This window comes from Ambystoma mexicanum, chromosome 2q (genome assembly GCF_040938575.1).
Source record: "Ambystoma mexicanum isolate Mex_15411 chromosome 2q, UKY_AmexF1_1, whole genome shotgun sequence".
Classification (NCBI taxonomy): domain Eukaryota; kingdom Metazoa; phylum Chordata; class Amphibia; order Caudata; family Ambystomatidae; genus Ambystoma; species Ambystoma mexicanum.
In genome coordinates this window covers 460,986,200-461,007,148 of record NC_090924.1, presented here as the reverse complement: position 1 = coordinate 461,007,148, position 20,949 = coordinate 460,986,200, and the positions used below count along the sequence as shown (strand labels likewise).

Genomic DNA, 20,949 nt, shown 5'->3' with positions numbered 1-20,949 from the left:
GTTGTTTCCTAGCATGAAATATCTGTCTAAGGACGGTATTCTCTGAAACCTAATTCCCTTAAAATAGGTTTAGAGTTCTTGCATAAGATGCTCTTCTGTTGCACTGTCCATCTCGCCATAACCGCTCTTAGGTGAAGGCCGTTAAATCTAGCCCTTGCAATGGCGTTTCTGTCATAACCATGATTTGACCATAATAGGTAGTTTTGACTTAGGCCAGAAGATAGAATTAAATAACTGCGGTTAAATGTTTTCTGTAATTCACTAAAGTCACGCAATTCTTGTATGTACTCAACAAACCATCTCTTTAATTGATTTGCCATATTACGGGCCATGATAACTGGGCAGTGAAGTGGCTTCCTGCGTTACTTTTTCCAGATAAAATGTACATTCTGAAGCCATGGTATACCACTTACACCTGATATGGCATTCATAATGCATGCCCTGTGTGAGTCCCGCCGTAAGATTTGGCCAAATTCAGAGCCAATCTACAGTGGGTTGAAGACTATTTATACGGAAGCCTGTCTCCATCACATCTTGTTACTCAGCGTATTCTCCAGCATAGCGAATATAATGAGTGACGAGATGTGATGTTATGAGCAATTCACGCGTAGTAAAGGGACACTGGAGACAGGCTTGTATAAAAATTGGCAGGCACTTCAACATAGTGAATACGTGCAGGAAGGACACGTGATTTTATGATCCCAATATGTAAAGGGGCACTGGAGAAATATAATTGTTTGTATTCAAATTAGCAGGATAGTGAATATGTGCAGTGAGAACATTTGAAGCTATGACAGAATATGTAAAGGGGCACTGGAGTAATATATATGTTAATATTCAAACTAGCAGGCACTCTAGCATAGTGAATAGGTCTAGCGAGGAGAGGTGTAGTTATGAACCAATATGTAATACATAGGGGAAACCATTTTGAACATATAGGACCATGGGTTGCGTACTATCTCGCTCTTTTAGACGCAGTGGAGAGCTGGGAACAGCGTCACAAGGGAGAAGAAAGGGAAGGCCACATTGAGTGCCCATGGCCCAGATATTGGGTATCAGAGCACAAAAATAGAAGTAAGCGAGGACCTTAGCAGAGCTTAATATTAGACACAGAAAGTGTTAGGTTAGCCAATCTATGTAAAGGAATTACAATTCCCCTACTTTTTTTTAGATCAAATCCTTACTCAGACGGCAACCTTTAACCACAATCCAGAAGACGGGGAAACAGCCCATATATGAGGCATAATTAAACTTCAGTGGTGCATAAGCAATGGGAGTCACAATAGAACATTAACTGTTGTACTTGTGTAAGGATAGATTCAGGCATTTTCTCTTCTGTTCCCTGTATCTGTGTACCATTAGGTGTGTTCATTTTTCAAGTGATGCAGTCACCTGACCATGACGAATTGCAGTAGGCGAGGTCCAGAACTCAAACTGGTTGAGGTATGTACCTCCTTTTCATAGATATGTGACATAAATTGTGAAGTGATTTATTCAAGACAAAATGGAGAAGTGACGACAGAACTTGTTTTTAATAGTAGCTATTTGGGTTTGCTTTATAGATAGCCATGAGTGCACACGAGTTTAAGCAGTGGAACAGAGTACAGCATCCACTATTGTCCTGAAGAAGGCTGGAACACAAAAGGGCCACAATAAAGGGCTCATATAGTCTGGCTGAAACATGTGTCAATGACATTTTTTGTTGTTAAGCAATAGACAAATTGGTAGAAAGCAATGAGGTGCAATGTGATATGAAAAACAAATTGTCAGTGTGAAGCCCTATTAATCAAAAAGGGCAGATGTATGTATAATGTTTACAGCTGATGGTGGGATGAGACTGAGTGAATAAGAGGATGCATGACTAGTATGATGTGGATGTACTCGTGATAAAGTTGAACATAAAGTTACAGTGATATATAAATGAACTTTGAAGATGGTAATTTATATTTTTTGCAATCAAATTATTTATTCATTAAAAATGAAGTTGTGAGATTAGAAGTTAATCTGATCTGTTTTGTCTACTACAGATCACTGTATTTTAGCAAGAAACTTAGCTGGATCCCAAAATGTTATCAATTACTTGTGTCAAGTAGTAGGATTCCCGATATGGACGGGCAGAGGGCCTTCTGTCCCTTCTATGAATCAGAGGCAATACAAGCAGGCAGAATGATTCCCGGAGGACGCACAATTGCTCAAAATGCATTGGAGCAGTTGCAATATTTTCTGCCTGTGCATTGTTTTTTCTTTATATGTATACTTTTATTATTGAAACTGCCAACAAACCCTAGAACCCCGCTGCTGATGAGGAAGCTGAGGAGCTCATGCACTTGATAAAAAGGACATCCATCCCCAAGACAATTCCCCAGCAGAATATGGTATTAGCCACTTCCTGACAAAAAGGTGTGCAGGCGATTGAGGAATAACTGCAGGCAGGCCAGTAGCAAAAAGTCATCAGAGCACACAGCCATCGGACGGTGTCGGCACAAGCATTTCTACAAATGAGCTCAGAAGGGGTCCTACTCCATGACTTCATAGTAGTCATTCCCCCCGAGCTCCTCCCGTGCATGACACAGGTGGCCTATTCAGTACATCTGGGTGCGAGTAAAATCGAAGCAAGGCTGAGGGAAAAGGTTTAGTTTCTCGACCTGGAGAAAGAAGTCAACTCATTCCTGGCTACCTGTGGGTCAAGCATCCGTCAAGGTGGCACGCCCAGCTCTAATTGTTGCCCTCAGAATACCACTGCCCCAGGCCAGTATAGATTTTGGTATGGTGCTGCACACGCATTGCTTCGTGGTAGTGCTGGATGAATTTTCTCAGTATGTGCTGCCAACAGTGGCCATGGTGGTGGTGCAGATTCTGGAAGCCACAGTCATGGCCCAGAGGGGCTGAGGGTGCCTGGGATTTAACAAGGTGGAGGGGCCAAGCCCACCCCACCCCGCCGTCTTATACAGGAAGAAGGCACAGGGAGCAGGGGTCACTGGGGTAGTGACCCTTCAGGAAGTGGAAATAAGGCAATAAAAGACTTCTGGGGCAGGAAAGGGAGGAATGCTCCTGCCCTGGGCAGTCCCAGGATGGGACGGCAAAGGGAAACTTTGTACCTCCATGGGTGACAGAGCCCCCTTTGGGGCCTCTATATGTAGGGGCTATGCTGGGGGAGCATTCTCTTTCCACACTCGATCCCCCTATGTCAGCCTGGAGCAAATCTCTAACACCCAGCCCACCCTAACATGTCTTCAATTGGCAGGTTGTCTAATGTATGTATTTTGTTATCACCGGAGGTTCCTCAGGCAATCACGCAGTGCAAAAACAAACCTCCTGATTGAGGGTAGAGATGACCAGCAGTGCATTGCCACCTGTTAGCCTAGCACAGAGGGGGGTGTCAAGGTCAGAAAAGTAGATGCACCCACTGTGGTTGTCAGCTTCGAGCCTGGGCTGGTGGAAGGAAAGCATAACAGCATTCCCAGCAGCCCAACAGTGGTGGCTGCCAATGTGTTTCGCCCAGAGCAGGATGCTCAGGGAGGTTCGGGGAGTGAGACCTAAGTATGCTAGTAAAAGAATTGATAAGGAGAAAAGAGAGCTGACTGGAAATAAATAAAGAGAAAAAGGAAACGGGAGTTGTGGGTGACGAAGAATGAGCAAAAAGGTGTTTCTTATCGTCTGGGTTATTAAAGTTATTATAAATATTAATGTGTTGTTTTGAAATTATGGTGTGAAATATGTAAGAATAAACTGCTGACTTTTCATGCCACAATAAGAATATATGGTCTGGCCTCTGTTATTCAGCCAAAATGGGCTACAGAGGGGTGGTGTATGCATTGCAGAGTGGAGGGCGAACAGTACCTGACTGTCTATTATGAGAAACCTAAAGGTGTCTCCCTTACTAGTCCCCGGGGGGGTCTGTCATCTAGGTGGCCAGGACACGGCCATCGCTATTGGATTCAGTTCCTGGGGGTGGGCCAGTGAGGGAGGATCACCTGGATGGGGTACCTCGGGGAGTGGAAGTGGGACACTGACATGTGAGACGTGGTATACCCCTTCTTATAGCCCTTTTTCTGCAAACACTCTACCCCCTCCCCCTTTTCCGACGTGAACACTTTCGCATATCATGAAGGATGAAGGACTAACAGCTGAGCCGTTTACCAGACATGTCCCAACACAAGAGTCAGGGAAAGTCAGGCAATTGACCAAAACCGCACACACCTGACGGCCCTTTGCCTTCCCCACAGGGACAGAGGACGACAAGGAGAGAAGTGACCTTGCCCTTTCCAACCAAGGCACGCGAAACCTCTGTGCAAGGAATCGTAAAACCGCCAACAATAGCCAGCGTGTGTTGCAGCAGATGTCAATGGTACACAAGACCCTCCTCCACTGATAATCACAGCCGGAGAATCGGAGGGAGAGCCGATAAGAAACCGAACTGTGTTGAACGAAAAGTAGCAAGCGGATAATTGAACTGTGAAAGCATAAAGAACTATTGCTACTAAAAGGGGGAAAACCAGCAACAGAGGAGTCCGGCACCATGTGGGTCCTCCATCAGGAAACTGTGGCCGATTACCCGTTTGTTGAAACTACCACTACCAGAAGGCCTTGGGAAAGCCGAGAAAGGCGCTCAAAGTGATCATACAGGGGTCCAGTAAAATCCTATGTACAGTCGAAAATCTTTGACCTACAGATGATTGTGAAGCTAAGTGAAGTGAATCCCGCCCCGTAAAACTGATGACAAAGTTGGCAAGAGTGAACCCAAAGGAGGGATGTCGATAAGCAAGGGGCGAATCCGCAAGTCTCACTATACAGTGTGTTCATAAAAGTGAACCAGTGCGAGGGATGTTCCCAGTGAACTGTTTAAAAAGACATAAAGATTTGTGAATGATACAGATGACATGGTCCGGAAGAGGGGGAGCCAGGGGTGAAAAGGCATCACTGAAAGCACACACAGAAAGGAACCTTTGTTTATTTTGAAACCCATCAGGTCCGCAGAGGAAAGAGACCTTTTGTAGAAAAGAGACTTACCCACCAAAGGCTGTGATTGCTGAGAGCGGAACTGTTGGCTCGTGCCGGGGAAGCTCGAGCATGTGCTGTGCTCCAGAATCCTACCTTGTACCATGCTGAAAACGTGAGGAAGGGAGACCCAGACTACCGCATCCTCACTTATTGTGTGGGAACACTTCCTTCTTTCTTATGAACATTATCCCACACTTCTTTTTGTATTTAGTGTAAGGACTGGCAAGGTTTTTTAGTATAGGCCCTTTTATTTTGACAAGACGCCACTCGGACTGCCTTATTATTGTTTGATGGTCAAAGCTTGCTCCCATCTTAGATCTAGGTTTAGACTAGGCATTTTTCCATCCTACCTATACAGTTTAATAAACAACCTTGAACTGTGATCACTTGTGTCTGTCTTTACTGTTGTGACCATAGAGTGAAAGCTACTTGCCAGATCTGGATCAAATAAGAAACAATTTGGGCACAAAGAATTGACTTAATTTCCTTGACTAGTTTGGGGTATATCCATCCAGTATTTTTTATAATGTTTGACAGAGATGTGGGGGTGCCCCTCTGTTCCTTAAAACTGTTATAGCAGCAGAGAGGATGAGAGGCTTTTCAGAAATTAAAAGCCAGCTTTTTGCTCAATGCAAGTGATCAATGCAATATTACCAGGCAAAGCCGCAAATGAAAGAACTCAAAATGCTATTTGGAAGAGGAAAAAAGATACCATCAAGCTTTGTAATGAACTCCCCCACAAACTTATAGATTCTAATAACGTTCTCGACTTCAGAAAGAGACTCAAAACTCTGCTGTCTATGTAGTCAAACCTATGGGAACGCTGATTGTTTTGAAGCACAGGGCTTAGATGGCCTAGCCATGGGAGCAATATAAACACCAATAGCAGTTGCAATAGCAATTACATCAGGCTAGAGGTGTGGAGTGGGAAAGAAGACAAAAGCACAATCAGGAGAACTGGATTGTAGTTTGCAATTCAACCTGAAGTGTTAATTAAAACATGGTTTTCACACACAAAAACACTTCACGTGGTCCACTATTTTTTGTGGAAGCTTTCTATTATTTTCATATCATTTAATGTGTGGCCTCAGTGGTTATTTCTTCTGGGGTAGCCCTCACGACATGTGCAGGCTTCCGTCCTTGGGTGTGGAGTGGTGGTGTCTTCTGTCCATCCGGGGTTCGGGTGGTAGGGATGCTGTCCCTGATGCTGTGCTGAATTTGCTATTGGCCACGTGCTGCTTGGTGATAGTCGTGACAAGTCAGTGTCTCGAAAAACATTGGGTCCACATTTCTAAGAGGAACTATTTCCCATGGGTCGCAAGACCGTTATTCTTTTATTGACCTTCCAGGAAGTGTGTGGTCCCCAAGTCGTAGATCACTTGCTGATTTTAAAAAGAATGTGCAGTCAGATAGATATATATGTGTGCAAAGGGGTATCGTTCACCCGGAATTGATAAAACCTTGCTGTTCCTTACACTATGCTAGAGCTGTTTGCAGCACAGGGGTCACCATTAGGTTCTGATATCGGGCCACCATTCCAGAGTAAGGGCTTCAAGGACTATGTTTGCTTCTACAAAATAACCCTAAAAGCAAATCAGCCTCTGCTGACCGCAAGGCAACAGGGACGTCAAACGCTTTATGAGAAGTTCAGGACTGCAAAGGTGATTCACTAGAAGCGGCCCTAATGTCTTTCCTAATGGTGCACAAGATGGCACCCAATAACGCACTGGGGTAGCTCCAGTCGAGGACTTCTGGAATAGGAAAGTACAGTTATTTATCCCAGAATGCGAATCCAGGTGTATGGTGGTGACTGGTGTGGCACTGACCCATTAAAAGCAGTTGGACAATAATCGGAAGAAAGCATCAGAAGACTCCATGACACACCGATTGAGTTGGGAGACCGAGTGCTCGCCTGCACTTGCTTTGTGTGACACAAGCTCCTTCGAGCCCACTCCCAGGATGGTAATGGAGCGAAAAGTATTTATAGTCACTCCCAGGTGAATAGGAACTGCAGCTGGTTTTGCAAGTTAAGGAGGCCAGCGGTGAATCTGGGCAAGAGGTCAGCCAAGGTTCGTGAAGAGGGATATGGTGTGGCCTGTAGTGGTCAACGCCTACCGAGTTTGGCAATCAGCACTGTGGCCAAAGGTGCTGAGGCAGCAAAAGTCTTCCAGGATGTTGAAGAAAAATGTCAACTAAAGTCAAGGAACATGGCTCAACTGCCCCGAAGGGAGTGCTAGGAAGTCCAAGCAAAGCTAAGAGACTATACATCGGATCCGTAAAATGTTGTGTTGCTATGGGTTAGGACGTATGTTATGACGAACAACTCCCCAGTGCGGGATAAATAAAGAGACAACCGACTTTGCAGGGAGGAGGTCAGTTACACAATACCAGCTCCGTGTGTGTGTGCATACAGGGGATAATTAAGCTTGCAGTAATATTTCTTGACCTTCACTTGTATTGTCACTTGTAGCCTATCCTGTTCCTGTGTTAAAAAAGCAGCAGTGTTTCATGCATGACATTCAGCGTGAGAAATAGAAAGTGGTCTCACCCCAGAACAGTCTGAAAGGGAACCCGTGGTGTACGATCTCTCTCGCTGCACCGGAGACCTGAAAAGGAAAAGACAAAAACAAATTGATCAGCCAGCTTTTTATATTTGTGTAAAAAAAACAACACACACACACACACACACACACACGCACGCACACACACACACACACACACACACACACACACACCCTCCCGCCCCCGCACCCAACACCCACATAAAAAGCTATTACACCAGTTCTGTGTTGGATGACAACCATATTAAAGCAGTGTGTGCCCCTCATATACTTCCTGACCTCCGCCTTACTCTATGGGCCTCATTACGAGTCCGGCAGTAACATGCCGGTTTTTCCGGCTCGATTACCGCCGGACTCGTATTACCATTCCGCCCCCCGTGATTCCCGGAATTACCAGGTCATTACAACCCCGGTGTCCCGGGAATTCCAGAGGCGGAATTCGGTAAATCCCCATTCCCATTGAGTCCCATAGGACTCAAGGACTCAATGGGAATGGGGACCATGGAAACACCGGCATCACCTCGTGATGGTGCTGGGGTTTCCACGTCCGCCTGCAGGCGGGCGGTGTTAAACCCTGCAGGTCAGACCTGGCGCGAATGACACCTCCGCCTGCAGGACTCGAGATCATCCGGTATGGAAACAACGGTGGCGGCGGGTTTACCGCCACCGTTATTTCCATACCGGGTGACTCGTAATGAGGCCCTATGTCCTCTTTGTGTGCATTGATTAGCCACCTCATATCATCCACAGACTTCCATCGCGGGAAAATGCAAAGTTACACTGGAGCTGATTCAATAAAAGGTGAGGGCCGGTGCAGAGTGCTGATGCGCTGTTTGTGCGTCGGCGCTCACCTTGTGGACATTTGCTCTGATTATAAGTTTGCCAGTTTCCCGCCGGAATTACCAGAATTTTTCCAGGCCGGCACACCCATAATGAGGCCCAATGTCTTATGCGCCGGTATGACGTTTCCTTAATTACCATAGATTCACTTCTATAATAACAGACACTTAGAGTGCAATATTTGATGGTAAGGCTTGATTAAAGAAAGTTCAAGGAGTTCCCATGAGGAGGTGTTTTGAGTGGGGAGGGGCAGAAACTGGGTGAGAATGGCCCTCTGGGCACATAACCAAACAACACCTACCAAACAACTTCAAATAATATTCATCACCAGTAAGTTTCCCTTCCCCAACTTTGTCTTCATCTCTCTGTCAACTGTTAGCCAAAATAATTACCCAGAAGGTGCCACTCTCTTGGCTACAGATAATGTTAGCACACTTGTATCTTAGGCACCGCTATACTGTCTGTAGGCTAACAGTCTTAATTAGATGGTTTTCTGGCTTTAACAGAAACTGCTTTCAGGCTTAATAGGAGAATACTCTTGGCTTGGGTAATGCTTGCAATCTCTTCAATGGTAGAAACACAGTTTAAATGCTTTACTTCCTATTAAGCATTTAACGTTGGTGTGAATAAAGATGTAAAAAGTTACTCTTTCCTGAGAAAGTAAAATTAGGCACACGCAACCACTTTATATAGTTTATAACGTTTAAGTATTCGACAATGGCTTTCTGTAGTGTTTGCTCTTCACACAAGTGAGAAAGGATATTAGTGATCACACACAAGTGCTACTTTCTCATTGTTCCATTATCAAAGGGTTTAACAAACAACTTCAGCTTGCTTCTTTCTATACGCGAGTGAAGATAGGACTGGATACTGTTGCTGGCAGTGCTCGTGTAAGGAATCAGAATGCCAGGTTTGACTCACCGGCTTCTGTAATCCTTCTTCTGCGGGTTGCACAGCTCCCACTGGCTTTGGGTACCACTTCTACTGCTTCTGGCTTCACGGGGACCCACACCCTTCTTCATTGTAGGTGTCTCCAGTCGGGCCACTCAACAAAGGAGCCCTTCTTGCTCCTGAGACCCACAGCTTGCCTGCAGCTCCTCACCTCGGTCTCCGACACTCTGGCACGGCAATCTTCACAATCAGACTCACATGGGGAAAGGCAGTCTTCCTGCACGCCTTCTGCTACTCAGCCTCTGCAACTCAGCATTTGAGGGAATGAGACCCTCTCGGAACAAGCAGGTGAAATCTGCTGTATCAATGTTCCGGATTCCCTCTGGTTCTCCCATTTCTGTAATGATTGGCAACACACTGTCTTCTTCTGTCTGTCTCTGCTATTACAACGCTCATTCCAGCCACAATTCCAGCTCCTTCTCATTGCCTGCACCTGAGGGGGCCTTTTATGCCTCCCAGGTTTCTTCAGGTGTGGGATGTTAGGCTTAATTGCCTGACTACTACTAAGGCATGCCTCTTCAGTCCTCCTCCTCGACACAGTACTCATGGTATTATGGGACTTGTAGTCCCCAACAACAAAGTTAGTTCTTTTAACGTCTGCTGTTTGGCAAATAGCCATCAAAAGTGTGGGATTACGGGGAAAGGTAAACATCGGGTTTCCCAGTCTTACTGGTCTGTCATCTCCCCACCTGCAGTACACCACCCCCTGGGTCAGGATCAGGAAGTGTCTGCCTTTCCCTGGCAACATGAGAAGGGTCCCAGGCCAGGTTTCTGGGAGGAATCATGACTGGTTCATCACATAACCTTCCCCTTATGTTGATGGTTTTCCCAGCCTCAAGGGGAAATCAGGAAAGGAAATCAACATTACCTTGTTCTTTGCCTTTCCGATGTTCCAGTGAGAAGCAATAAGACTGTACATCTAAAAACCAGCGCATGACTCTAGTGTTGGTATCTTTCCTCGAGCTTAACCATTTAAGAGGATTATGATCAGGACTTTATCTGAACTTTCTTCCTGTTAAATAGTATTTCAAGTGTGCATTTCACTGTCTTCTTCTGTCTGCCTCTGCTATTACAACGCTCACTCCAGCCACAATTCCAGCTCCTTCTCATTGCCTGCACCTGAGGGGGCCTTTTATGCCTCCCAGGTTTCTTCAGGTGTGGGATGTTAGGCTTAATTGCCTAACTACTACTAAGGCATGGCTCTTCAGTCCTCCTCCTCGACACAGTACTCATGGTATTATGGGACTTGTAGTCCCCAACAACAAAGTTATTTCTTTTAACGTCTGCTGTTTAGCAAACAGCCATCAAAAGTGTCGCATTACGGGGAAAGGTAAACATGGGGTTTCCCAGTCTTACTGGTCTGTCATCTCCCCACCTGCAGTACACCACCCCCAGGGTCAGGCTCAGGAAGTGTCTGCCTTTCCCTGGCAACATGAGAAGGGTCCCAGGCCAGGTTTCTGGGAGGAATCATGACTGGTTCATCACATAACCTTCCCCTTATGTTGATGGTTTCCCCAGCCTCTAGGGGAAATCGGGAAAGGAAATCAACATTACCTTGTTCTTTGCCTTTCCGATGTTCCACTGAGAAGCAATAAGACTGTACATCTAAAAACCAGCACGACTCTAGTGTTGGTATGTTTCCGCGAGCTTAACCATTTAAGAGGATTATGATCAGGACTTTATCTGAACTTTCTTCCTGTTAAATAGTATTTCAAGTGTGTGATTGCCCATTTCATGGCAAGGGCTTCCAGCTCTAGAGTGGCATAGTTGTTTTCCCGATCAAACAACTTTGGACTTATATAGAGGACTAGATGTTCTATACCATCATGGAACTGAGATAATACTGCTCCTAAACCAATATGGGAAGGATCTGTTTACAAAATAAAAGGTTGGTTGAAATCTGCCAATTTCAAAACAGGGTCACTACATAATACATGTTTCAGGTTCTCAAAACATTTTTGATCTTCTGGTAGCCACTTCAATTTCTGTGGACTGCAAAGTTTGTCAGTGAGAGGACTAGAGATGGAGGAAACATTTGGAATACACCTTCGATAGTAACCCACAAGACCCAGAAAAGCTTGTAACACTTTCTTTGTTTTGGGAGGGCAGGTTTTGCTAAGCGCCATTTGTTTAGGTTAGCCATTAGTCCAGCTTTCCTCAATGCTCTGGTAACCTGGTATAGATGGAACATATGCTCAAGCCAGGTTTTACTCTATACAATGATGTCATCAATATAGGCTCCACAAAAAGATGAAAAGGGTCTTAAAACTTGATCCATCAATCTTTGGAAAGTAGCAGGGGCCCCCTGTAATTCAAAAGGTAGTACATTAAATTGGAATAACCTAAGGGGAGTACAAAAAGCAGTTTGGGGTTAATCAGTTGGATTAACAGGTACCTGGCAATAGCCTTTAGCTGGATTAATGGTAGAAAGGTATTTGGCATCTCCCAATGTATCAATCAGATTGTCTATAGTGGGCCTGAAATAACTATCAAAATGAGACGCATCATTCACTTTCCCAAAATCTAAACAAAATCTCCAGAAGTTATCTGCTTTGGCAACTAAGACAATCGAGGAGGACCAGGGACTTTGTGATGGCTCAATAATGTCGGCATTTAACATAGTTTCTAATTCTTCCTGAATTATTTGTTTTCTGCTTTCCGTAATGCAGTAAGGATTTTAATGTACCACCTTTCCTGGAAGAGTACATATAATGGTATACTCCTTTCACTCTCCCTGGCTATGGTTTAAACAGATCGGGGAACCATTCTAATAGGCCCAATAAATCCTGTTATTGATTTTGGGATAGCTCCTGCGAATTTAGCTGGTTATCCTTGTTCTCTTCTGATAACAGATGGTTAGCATGATAGAGGTATCTTTTTCCATAGATTATTTCCACTCTTTGAGTAAATTGTTATGATATATATAGATTTTGATTTTCCGATCAGGTGGTCATATTTCGTAATTGTATGGTCCCATCTGTTCAAGAACTTCATAATGACCATGCTATCTAGATAGCATCTTATTATCAAATGAGCAAAGAAGGTCCAAGACTTTCTGTCCTATGGAGAAAGATCTCATCAACGCCTTCCTGTCATGACATTCTTTCTGTTGTTCCTGAGCTTTGACCATATTTAGATTAACTATTTTCATTACTGCTGCCATTTGATCTTTTAGCGTTTAGGCCACTTGGGATAAGGGGATAGTGGCTCTTTCCATCTCTTCCGAGGTTTCCTGCAACATGTCTACCACATTTTGGGGTGCTCTTCCATATAACAACTCAAAGGGAGATACTCCAGTAGATGATTGGGGAGTTTTTCTGATGGCAAACAGGGCCTGTGGTATCATTACATCCCAGTTCTTTCCGTCTGCTTCATCCAATTTCTTTAAAATGTGCTTTAAAGTTCAGTTAAACCTTTCAACTAACCCATCGGTCTGGGGATGATAAACCAAGGCTCTCAGGGTTTTAATTTGAAGAATATATTTTACCTCAGCCATGAGTCTGCTCATAAAAGTAGAACCATGGTCAGTTTTCATTTATTTTGGTAATCCAGTTTGAGAACAAAATGGAAAAAGATGCTTTAAGATTTGTTGGGAAGTATTATTCCTTAAAGGGAAAGCTTCAGGATATCTGGTTGCATAATCTAAAATAAATAGGATTTATTTATTACCCAATTTCAATGTTTCTAATGGTCCTACTATGTCCATCCCAATTTGGGAAAAAGGAACATCAATAATAGGCAATGGTTGTAAATGAGCAGCAGGAGGCATTTTGGTACTAGTCTTTTGGCAAAGCTCCACAGTACATATGTACCTTTTGGATATCGGCATACATACTGGGCCAATAAAATCTGTTCCCAATTTGGACCTGGGTTTTAGTTATTCCCAAATATCCTCCAGTCAAATGAGCATGAACCATCTCCGGTACAATGGGCCTCATTACAAGTCAGGCGGAATGGGTTAACGGGGTCCGCTAATAGGTGCAGACCCTTTATTCCCATTCTGCCTGATTACGAGGTCCCCTCGCGGGACCCGGGAAGGACGCCTGGTAAAACCAGGCGTTGTTACCGGGTCCCACGAAGGGACCAGGGAGCTAACAACGGGCCGGTCGTAATCTCTCCCATTCCCATTGAGCCCTCTGGGGGTTAGAATGGGAATGGTGAAGGTCCGGGCCCGAGTTCTCTGAGGGAGGAATTACCGGGCCCTCCTAACTCGGAATGGCCAGGTAATTCCCCATTCAGGGAACCCGGACCTGGACCCGGTTTTGGAAGCAGCCATGCTGCCAATAGCGGCATGGCTACCGCCAAACCCGTAATGACGCCCAATGTCTTTATGACTGCTAAGTATCACAATCTGAGTTCTGAGTTTACCAAAGGGATCCAGATCTCCTCTATACAGCAACCCATTATTTTGGAGAAAACAAATGGTCTACATCTCTTTCTACCTTCTTCTTCACTTGTTACCTGATTAAAAAGTTCTGTCAGCAAAGGATCATTATGTTGGGCACAAGCTAAATCAGGAATGATTTCTTCTTCGTTATCTGTAGGTACTGCTACTTTTGGTTCTAAATCTGCCTCTCCAAACTATTGAGTTTCCCTTCCAGCTTGTTCACAATTCTTGACTTCTTTAAGCTTTGGGAACATAGCACGTTCTAATATACTTTGTGCTATTGTTTTTCCAGCTTTGATTTCTTATGCCTTCGTTCCATTATTTTGCATTAACACTTTAACATCTCCTTTACAGCCCCAATCAATCACCCCTGCCAGTAGTCTAAGCCATACCACCATGACTGACCAGGAGGTAAGGCAGACATAAGTACCGTTAGGGGGAATAATAATAAAATCTGTGGAGATCAAAGCTCTTTTCCATGGTTGAATCAACTATCCCCTACTGCTATATAAACATCAAACCCAATAGAAAGTTTCGTAGCTATAGTGGGGGTAGAAGCTCTTTTACTCAGCTTTTCAAATTTGGGGCTTCCCCAATGTATATCAATTGACTCCAATCCCACCCCTCATACCATATGTAAGGGGTCAGCAATGCAAGGCGGACAAATGTTTGATGATTTTTCAAAACATGCCATTTTATTCAAGTATACATTACATTAAATGCCTCACTATCCCTACTCTGCTGAGGATTTCCCTGCCTAATCAAAACTAAAGGGAAACACTCTAAAACAAGATGTATGGCCCTCACACTAAACATTAAATACAAAGTTAATTTAAAAAAGCATCAATAACATTCAGCGTTTCGTGATAACCTCTCAATAGCCTGGGGGTCACAAGCCTCTCCCCTTCTAACCTGTCTTTCCTTGCTTGCGACCTTCTTTGAAGATTTATTTCACAAGGTCTGGGATTTGTAGAGACTCGTGTGCTGGTCATCTAGTTCCAGTGTGGGATAGTGGTCCTACTCCAGCAGGCAGCCGGATGTCCAGTACCAGGAACCAGTGTTAGGGAGAATTCTCTGTTTAGGCTGAATTTCCTAACCTAGTGAGTCCCCCACCAGCTTTGCTGGATTTTTGGGGTTTATTTTTTTCTCCTGCCAAGAGTGAGACTCTTTTACCCTCACTCTTGGGCATGGTTTGAGTGTGTTTCTTTCACTCTCGATGTGCTTAATGGGCTATGGGGTCTTTTACTCCATAGGGCTTCATGTGTTTTTGTGATGTGTGTTACACAGCACCCTCAGTGCAGTAACACAGGGGTGTCATAGCGACCCCCCAATATAGACTCAATACCCTGGGACTGACTACTGTTTCCCAGGGCATGTAAAGTCACCATTGACTTTACTAGTCTCAAATTCTGAACAGAACCAGTACAAACCATCATATTGTGGACGTACTGGCCGGGGCAATTCGATTGCCCCGGGGTCTGTTAGTCGAGGGGGCATGTCTCCGTCCCCCCTGATCGAGTTTTGGCTGGTGGCAGTGGATACTACTTTTTATATTCGACCGCAAATATATCTCTATGGGATTTCCCATTGTTCGAGGCTACTAACTTTAATTATTTAATTCATATAGCCTCGAACATACCGCCGGTTTATTTATTTAATATTAATTCTCCGGTTGGTATTTTTTGCTAGAACTCGGTTCTAAAATGGCGTTTGTGTTCGCTTCTGTGACTCCAACCCAAGTTGAGCCCTTTGTTCCACTTTTTGGCGGGCTTCTCCACAGAAGCCCTCCAAAGTGGTGCCACTCTGTCTGGGGTACTTAGCAGGGGTGGAGGGGGATTTAGGCACCCTGGACTGAGTTGCCTAGGCAACTCAAGTCGCACTCTGTCCTGATTGGCCCAAGTGGTGAGCCGGCCGGCTCATCACTTAGCATGTTTGAGTGACAGCTAGGCTGAGTGAATGGGGGTTTTCTGCATAAAAGCAGGGCTGGAACTTCAGAAGTCGTCACAGGACCTAAGAATCCGATGAGGGAGAAGCTGAGCCGACCTGCTACGACGACACCACCGGTGGAGCCCTGCTGAACCGTCTCACCACTTTTCCCAAAGACAGAGGAGATCTCCAGCCCGGAGTCTTCTTCCTTCGACTGGTGGGGATAACCAGTCTGCTTCCTTTTTCGCTTCCTGGAGCATCTCGTGGCCGCCTTGCCTGTGCCAAGCACCCCGGCAACCGGGATACCACGTTTTACCACTACCGCGAATCAAAGGGTAGTACCTTTAACCGGAAAACTCCGCGGCTGGTTTCTTCCCTGGCAGTGCAACGGCCTTCATCTTTCCTCCACGTCGAGATCTTCTCTTCCTCTGGACGACGCCGTGACTTGCGCCCGCTGCCAGGAACAACAGCCCCCGCTGGAGGATCCTTTCCACATAAGGTACCGTGTTCCGCCTGGCTTCCCTTGCAACCCACTGTACGGGGTAGATTTAGCCCCCGGCTTTCGAACCTGGGTTAGCCTGGGACACCCTGGCTAAACTTTTCTGAGCCTAACTAAAACCTTTCTGAACTCCCTGCAAGACTTTTTAAGCCTGTTGTCATTGTGTGATCTTGAGTGCATTTGTGCCCTGCTCTCTCCAAGAGTGGGCCCGGCCTATGGACTTTGGCTCACAAGTAACTTTTGACTTTCCTGCCTTGTTTAAGAGTTCCTAAATATTAGTGTGGTGTATTTTCCTACATTCTGCCTTTTTCCCTCCCTTTTTCGTTAACTTATTGGAGTGCCATCTATAATTAAGCGCTCACCTCTGTCTGGAAATAAGTGGTGTTAACTAAGACTTGTCTGATAAGGAATATGGGATGTATATATAACAATAGTAACTGTGTTGAGAGTGATTTACAATAATAGTGCTGGAGTGTTTCAATCAGTGTGTTTTTAAATAAATAATTATATACCTTGATACCAAAGCTCTGGTCAGTGTTTGCTTGTGCTATTGTATCTGAGTGCCTATTGTGTATACTTTGCATACTGCCTAACTCTTCTTGAGGGAAGTCTGACTGCTCAGCCACAGCTACCAGGTAAATCTGGGTGGTGCAGACTGCTACCAAGTGGGTTTACTGCCAACACCTGTAGTCCTAAATCTTTTGCAGTGGTCCCCAAGGGAACTGCACAGGTTTCTGCCTAACAACCAGGAAGGAGATTAAGTCCGAGCTCAGAGGCACGGAACGCCGTGACTCGAGTGCAGGCGAGGATCCCGAAAGAATAGTAAGTAAGTTCAAGGAAAGGAAAAGGAGGAAGTAGATTAAAGGAATCGGGGAAACAGGACTAGGATGGAAGTTGCGAGTGAACTTCGGCAACACACGTCAGACTGCTCCGAGCGGTAGCGTTGAGACGCGCAGAGCCGCGGATGTGTCTGCTTTGTAGAATATCGAATGTAGCGCGTAAAGACTGGCAAGCTGTGTTCCGCACCAAAGGGCCATGTTGGAAGGATCACAGAATTCAGTCCTCTATGGGTCAGGGACCACGAAGTCCAGAATGGGAGCAGGCGGTGGTTCATGACAGTATGCCTCCTCCGAAACCCAGCTCCTCTGGGGTGTCTGGATGGATGAGATGGTATCTTCGTATCAGCCGGGGGGCATTCATATTTGACACAGGTTCCCAGGTGCGCTCACTGGGAGGATACCCTTTCAACTCGACCAAATACTGTAGTTGACCTCGTCGGTACCTCGAGTCACAAATTCTGGGGACTGTCATGATCTCTGCTTCCAAAAGATCAGGACTTGCCCGACTCCCTTGGAAGCAGACCCATAACCCCGGTTCCGAGTGCCAGCCAGTCCCAATTGGGACCTTTTTGACCCTGTCCTGGCGCCAGTGGCACCAGGCTCATAAAGATGCCCAGTCCCAGCGCTGGAAGCGCCGGGCTCATAATGCTTGGGTGGACTTACCTGCAGCAGACCATGCTGCTTACTTACCTGCCAGTTGAACCCCTGATCCTCTTCTGTTTGGGACTACTTTCCCTGTTGGGTGGGGCAGGAGCCACTCCCTAGGTTCAGAACACTGGAACTCTTCTGGAAAGCAGGAACTCTTTTCTTACCTAGGCGTGGCTGTGGAAGGAGACACCTAAGCACTACAGGAGGCTATTTAAACCACACCCGATGGATGAATCTTGCTTTGCGTTATTCTGCATTCTCTGCAGCAGAACGCTCATCGTGTCTTCTGCTTCTGATCCTGGGCCTAAGGGAACAAAGGCTTACCATCTATGAATCCAGTCTTCAGCAGCACCTGTAAAGACAAAGAAAGAACAGGTTAGCACTACGGTCTTCAGTGGCAGCGCATCTCTTACCTGGTCCATCGGCTGTCACCAAGGCCTCGCGCTGCATTCCGGCATCTGAAAGACAAAGGCTTACCTACTCTTCGCATCCTCCGGAGGTCTTCGCACTGCATTCCGGCATCTGAAAGACAAAAGCTTACCAGCTCTTCGCACGCTCCGGAGGCCTTCAGCGCTGCATCCCGCATCTGAAAGACAAAAGAAGGTGCGTTTAAAGACATTGGGCAACTTTATTACTCACGTGCCATTACTCCTTCCCACGCCGAATCCAGTGGGTATTCCAGCACCCTTCAGCTTCTCTAAAGCTCCAAACTTGTACCTGCAAGATAAAAGGGACAGTTAGTGCGCATCGTGAAGCAGGCTACAAGCGCTTACTTACGTGCTTCCAGGCGCTTCTATTCCTCAAGCGGGTTCGATCCTCAACTCTCATCAGCCCGCCATCCGTCATCGCCGGAACCCTGCAAAACAAGAGATATCATTACAAAAGACTTTTAAGACATTTGAAGTGCCCAGAACTTACCGTTCGTGCAGTTAACGACGGACAGCAGTCCTCTGAGGTCAAGAGGCCTGCACCCTTATCCAGTGAAGAAACTGGTTACGGCACCCTGCCCCGAGGCAGATGGAGAGCTCGGCGTTCACTTACCTAAGGTGAGGGCGTTAACCTTTGGGGTTCTACAGGAGAAGAGAAAGGGAAGAGGAGAGAGGCACCCAATAACCCCAGTTCATTAATCCCATATTTTCTATCTGCAGACATCTTACTCTTCGAGTCAGACATACAGTGCACAGAGGTCCAGCCCAAAGAGCCAACCGTGTGTTACACATCACCTTTGAAGATACGGCATTCACCCAGTCAAGACCGGCGCCTCTGCGGGAATCAGGTGAGCGTTACAGAACGCAAAGCCTACCGCAAAACTCCCACCCAGGCGCTATGGAAACCTCGGATACCGACCAGCTAGCCCAGTTACTTGGGGAACTAAGAGCAGAAGTGCATGCAGCCCATCAGGAAACGAATGCTCTAAGAAGGGAACTGATTATTTCCAAGGAGCGAACAGACGATCTCTCTAGACAATTGCTACAGTCACAAGCCGGACAAACTCCGTTACCCGCATCAGGGGCAAATCTTACTTCTACGAACCCAGTGCAGATCAACCTACCTGGGAATGTACCTCTGGCTCCGCCCAAACGATTTTCTGGTGACCCAAAGAGGTTTGCAGTATTTATTAATCAGTGCCGGTTGCACTTCTTATGCCGGCCAGCAGCCTTTCCAACTGATCAAGCTAAGGTAGCTTTCGTGCTTTCGTACCTTAGTGGCAATGCGGCAGACTGGTCGATCCCTCTAGTTAATCAAGATGATCCGGTTCTCCATGATTTTCAAGCTTTTCAGCTCAGTATGGAAAAACTGTTTGCAAGACATTCACAGGGGCAGGCCTTGGACAATGAGCTCCTTTCATTGCGACAGGGTAATCAAGACCTTTTGGCTTATATTGCGTCTTTCAACAGACTGATAGTGGAAACTCGATGGCCTGAGGACAAAAGGATTACGCTGTTTTATAGAGGTCTACGTGGAGAGCTCAAAGATGTGTTAGCCCAAGTAGTGAATCCCCGGCAAGACTGTTCGGACTATATTGACTTAGTCGTTCAAATTGACCACAGACTGCAGAACAGGAAGGCCGATCGTTCCAAGTTTGATGCTCGAGTATTTTCCAAACCACCAACTCCTACCAAAGGAGTAGACTCTGGGGAACCCATGCAAATAGGGGGCCTGAAAGGACCACTAACACAAAAGGAGCGGGAAAGGAGAAAACAGCTGCAATTATGCCTCTATTGCGGAAACTCGGGGCACTTTCTTCGAGACTGTCCGGTGAAACCAGCCAAGAAGGCAGTAGGAGCTGCAGTTACCAGGGTCACAAACTCTGAGCAGGGAAACGACCTCGCCCGACAAGAATAGAGGTCCTCTTGCCGAGCGTTAAAACCAGTTCCGTGACCTCGCATTTCGTGATACCTATGGTCCTCATTAGCCCTGAACATCCGGATCGATTACATGCGATTGAAGCTTACGTCGACAGCGGTGCCATCGGCAATTATGTGGATCATGAAATGGTTTTGAGGATGAATCTGACTCTTTGTCCAAAGGCTGTAAAGGACGTCATTACTACGGTGGATGGTACGGAGATAGCCTCCGGACCAGTAACGCATACCACCCAAGAAGTGACGCTAGTAAGTCAAGATGGACACCATGAGAAGATCGTGTTCGATGTGATCAAGGCCCCTCATTTCCAGATTATTCTAGGAATTCCTTGGTTAGAGAAGCACAATCCTCAGATCGATTGGCGAGCAAGAACGGTTCAGTTTCCAGAATGTGTCTCTACTTGTCACCCTCGACCTGGTGTTGCACTGGCAGCAATTTCCTCGGAGGCTCCCCAGTTACCTCCTGAATACCTAGAATTCCAAGATGTTTTCCGGAAGGATCAGGCTAACTCTCTACCTCCTCATAGGTCTTATGACTGCCAGATAGACCTGATACCTGGATCTACTCCTCCTTGTAGTAGAATTTATGCCCTCACCGAGCCTGAGAATCTTCACCTCCGACAATACCTGGATCAATACCTAGCGAATGGGTTTATTCGTCCTTCCAAGTCCCCTGCTTCCTCAGCTTTGTTCTTCGTTCCAAAAAAAGAAGGGGACCTTAGAACTTGTATAGATTATCGCGCCCTGAACCAGATCACTGTTAAGAATAGATATCCGTTACCTTTGATCCCTGAACTCCTGGACCAAGTCAGAAAAGCATGCATATATACAAAGCTGGATCTTAGAGGAGCCTACCACTTGGTACGAGTAAAAGAGGGCGATGAATGGAAGACGGCCTTCCGCACCAAGTATGGGCTATTTGAATATCAGG

General features: G+C 45.9%; 1 protein-coding gene across 1 annotated transcript in view; it reads right to left on the bottom strand.

Moving 5' to 3' along the window:
• Positions 1-20,949, bottom strand: part of LOC138569526 (rho guanine nucleotide exchange factor 3-like) — a 388,611-nt gene that overhangs the window by 257,306 nt on the left and 110,356 nt on the right. The window contains exon 2 of the mRNA XM_069647576.1: positions 7,550-7,607. Within this exon, the coding sequence (XP_069503677.1) occupies positions 7,550-7,607 (58 nt within the window). The remainder of the gene's footprint in view (positions 1-7,549; positions 7,608-20,949) is intronic.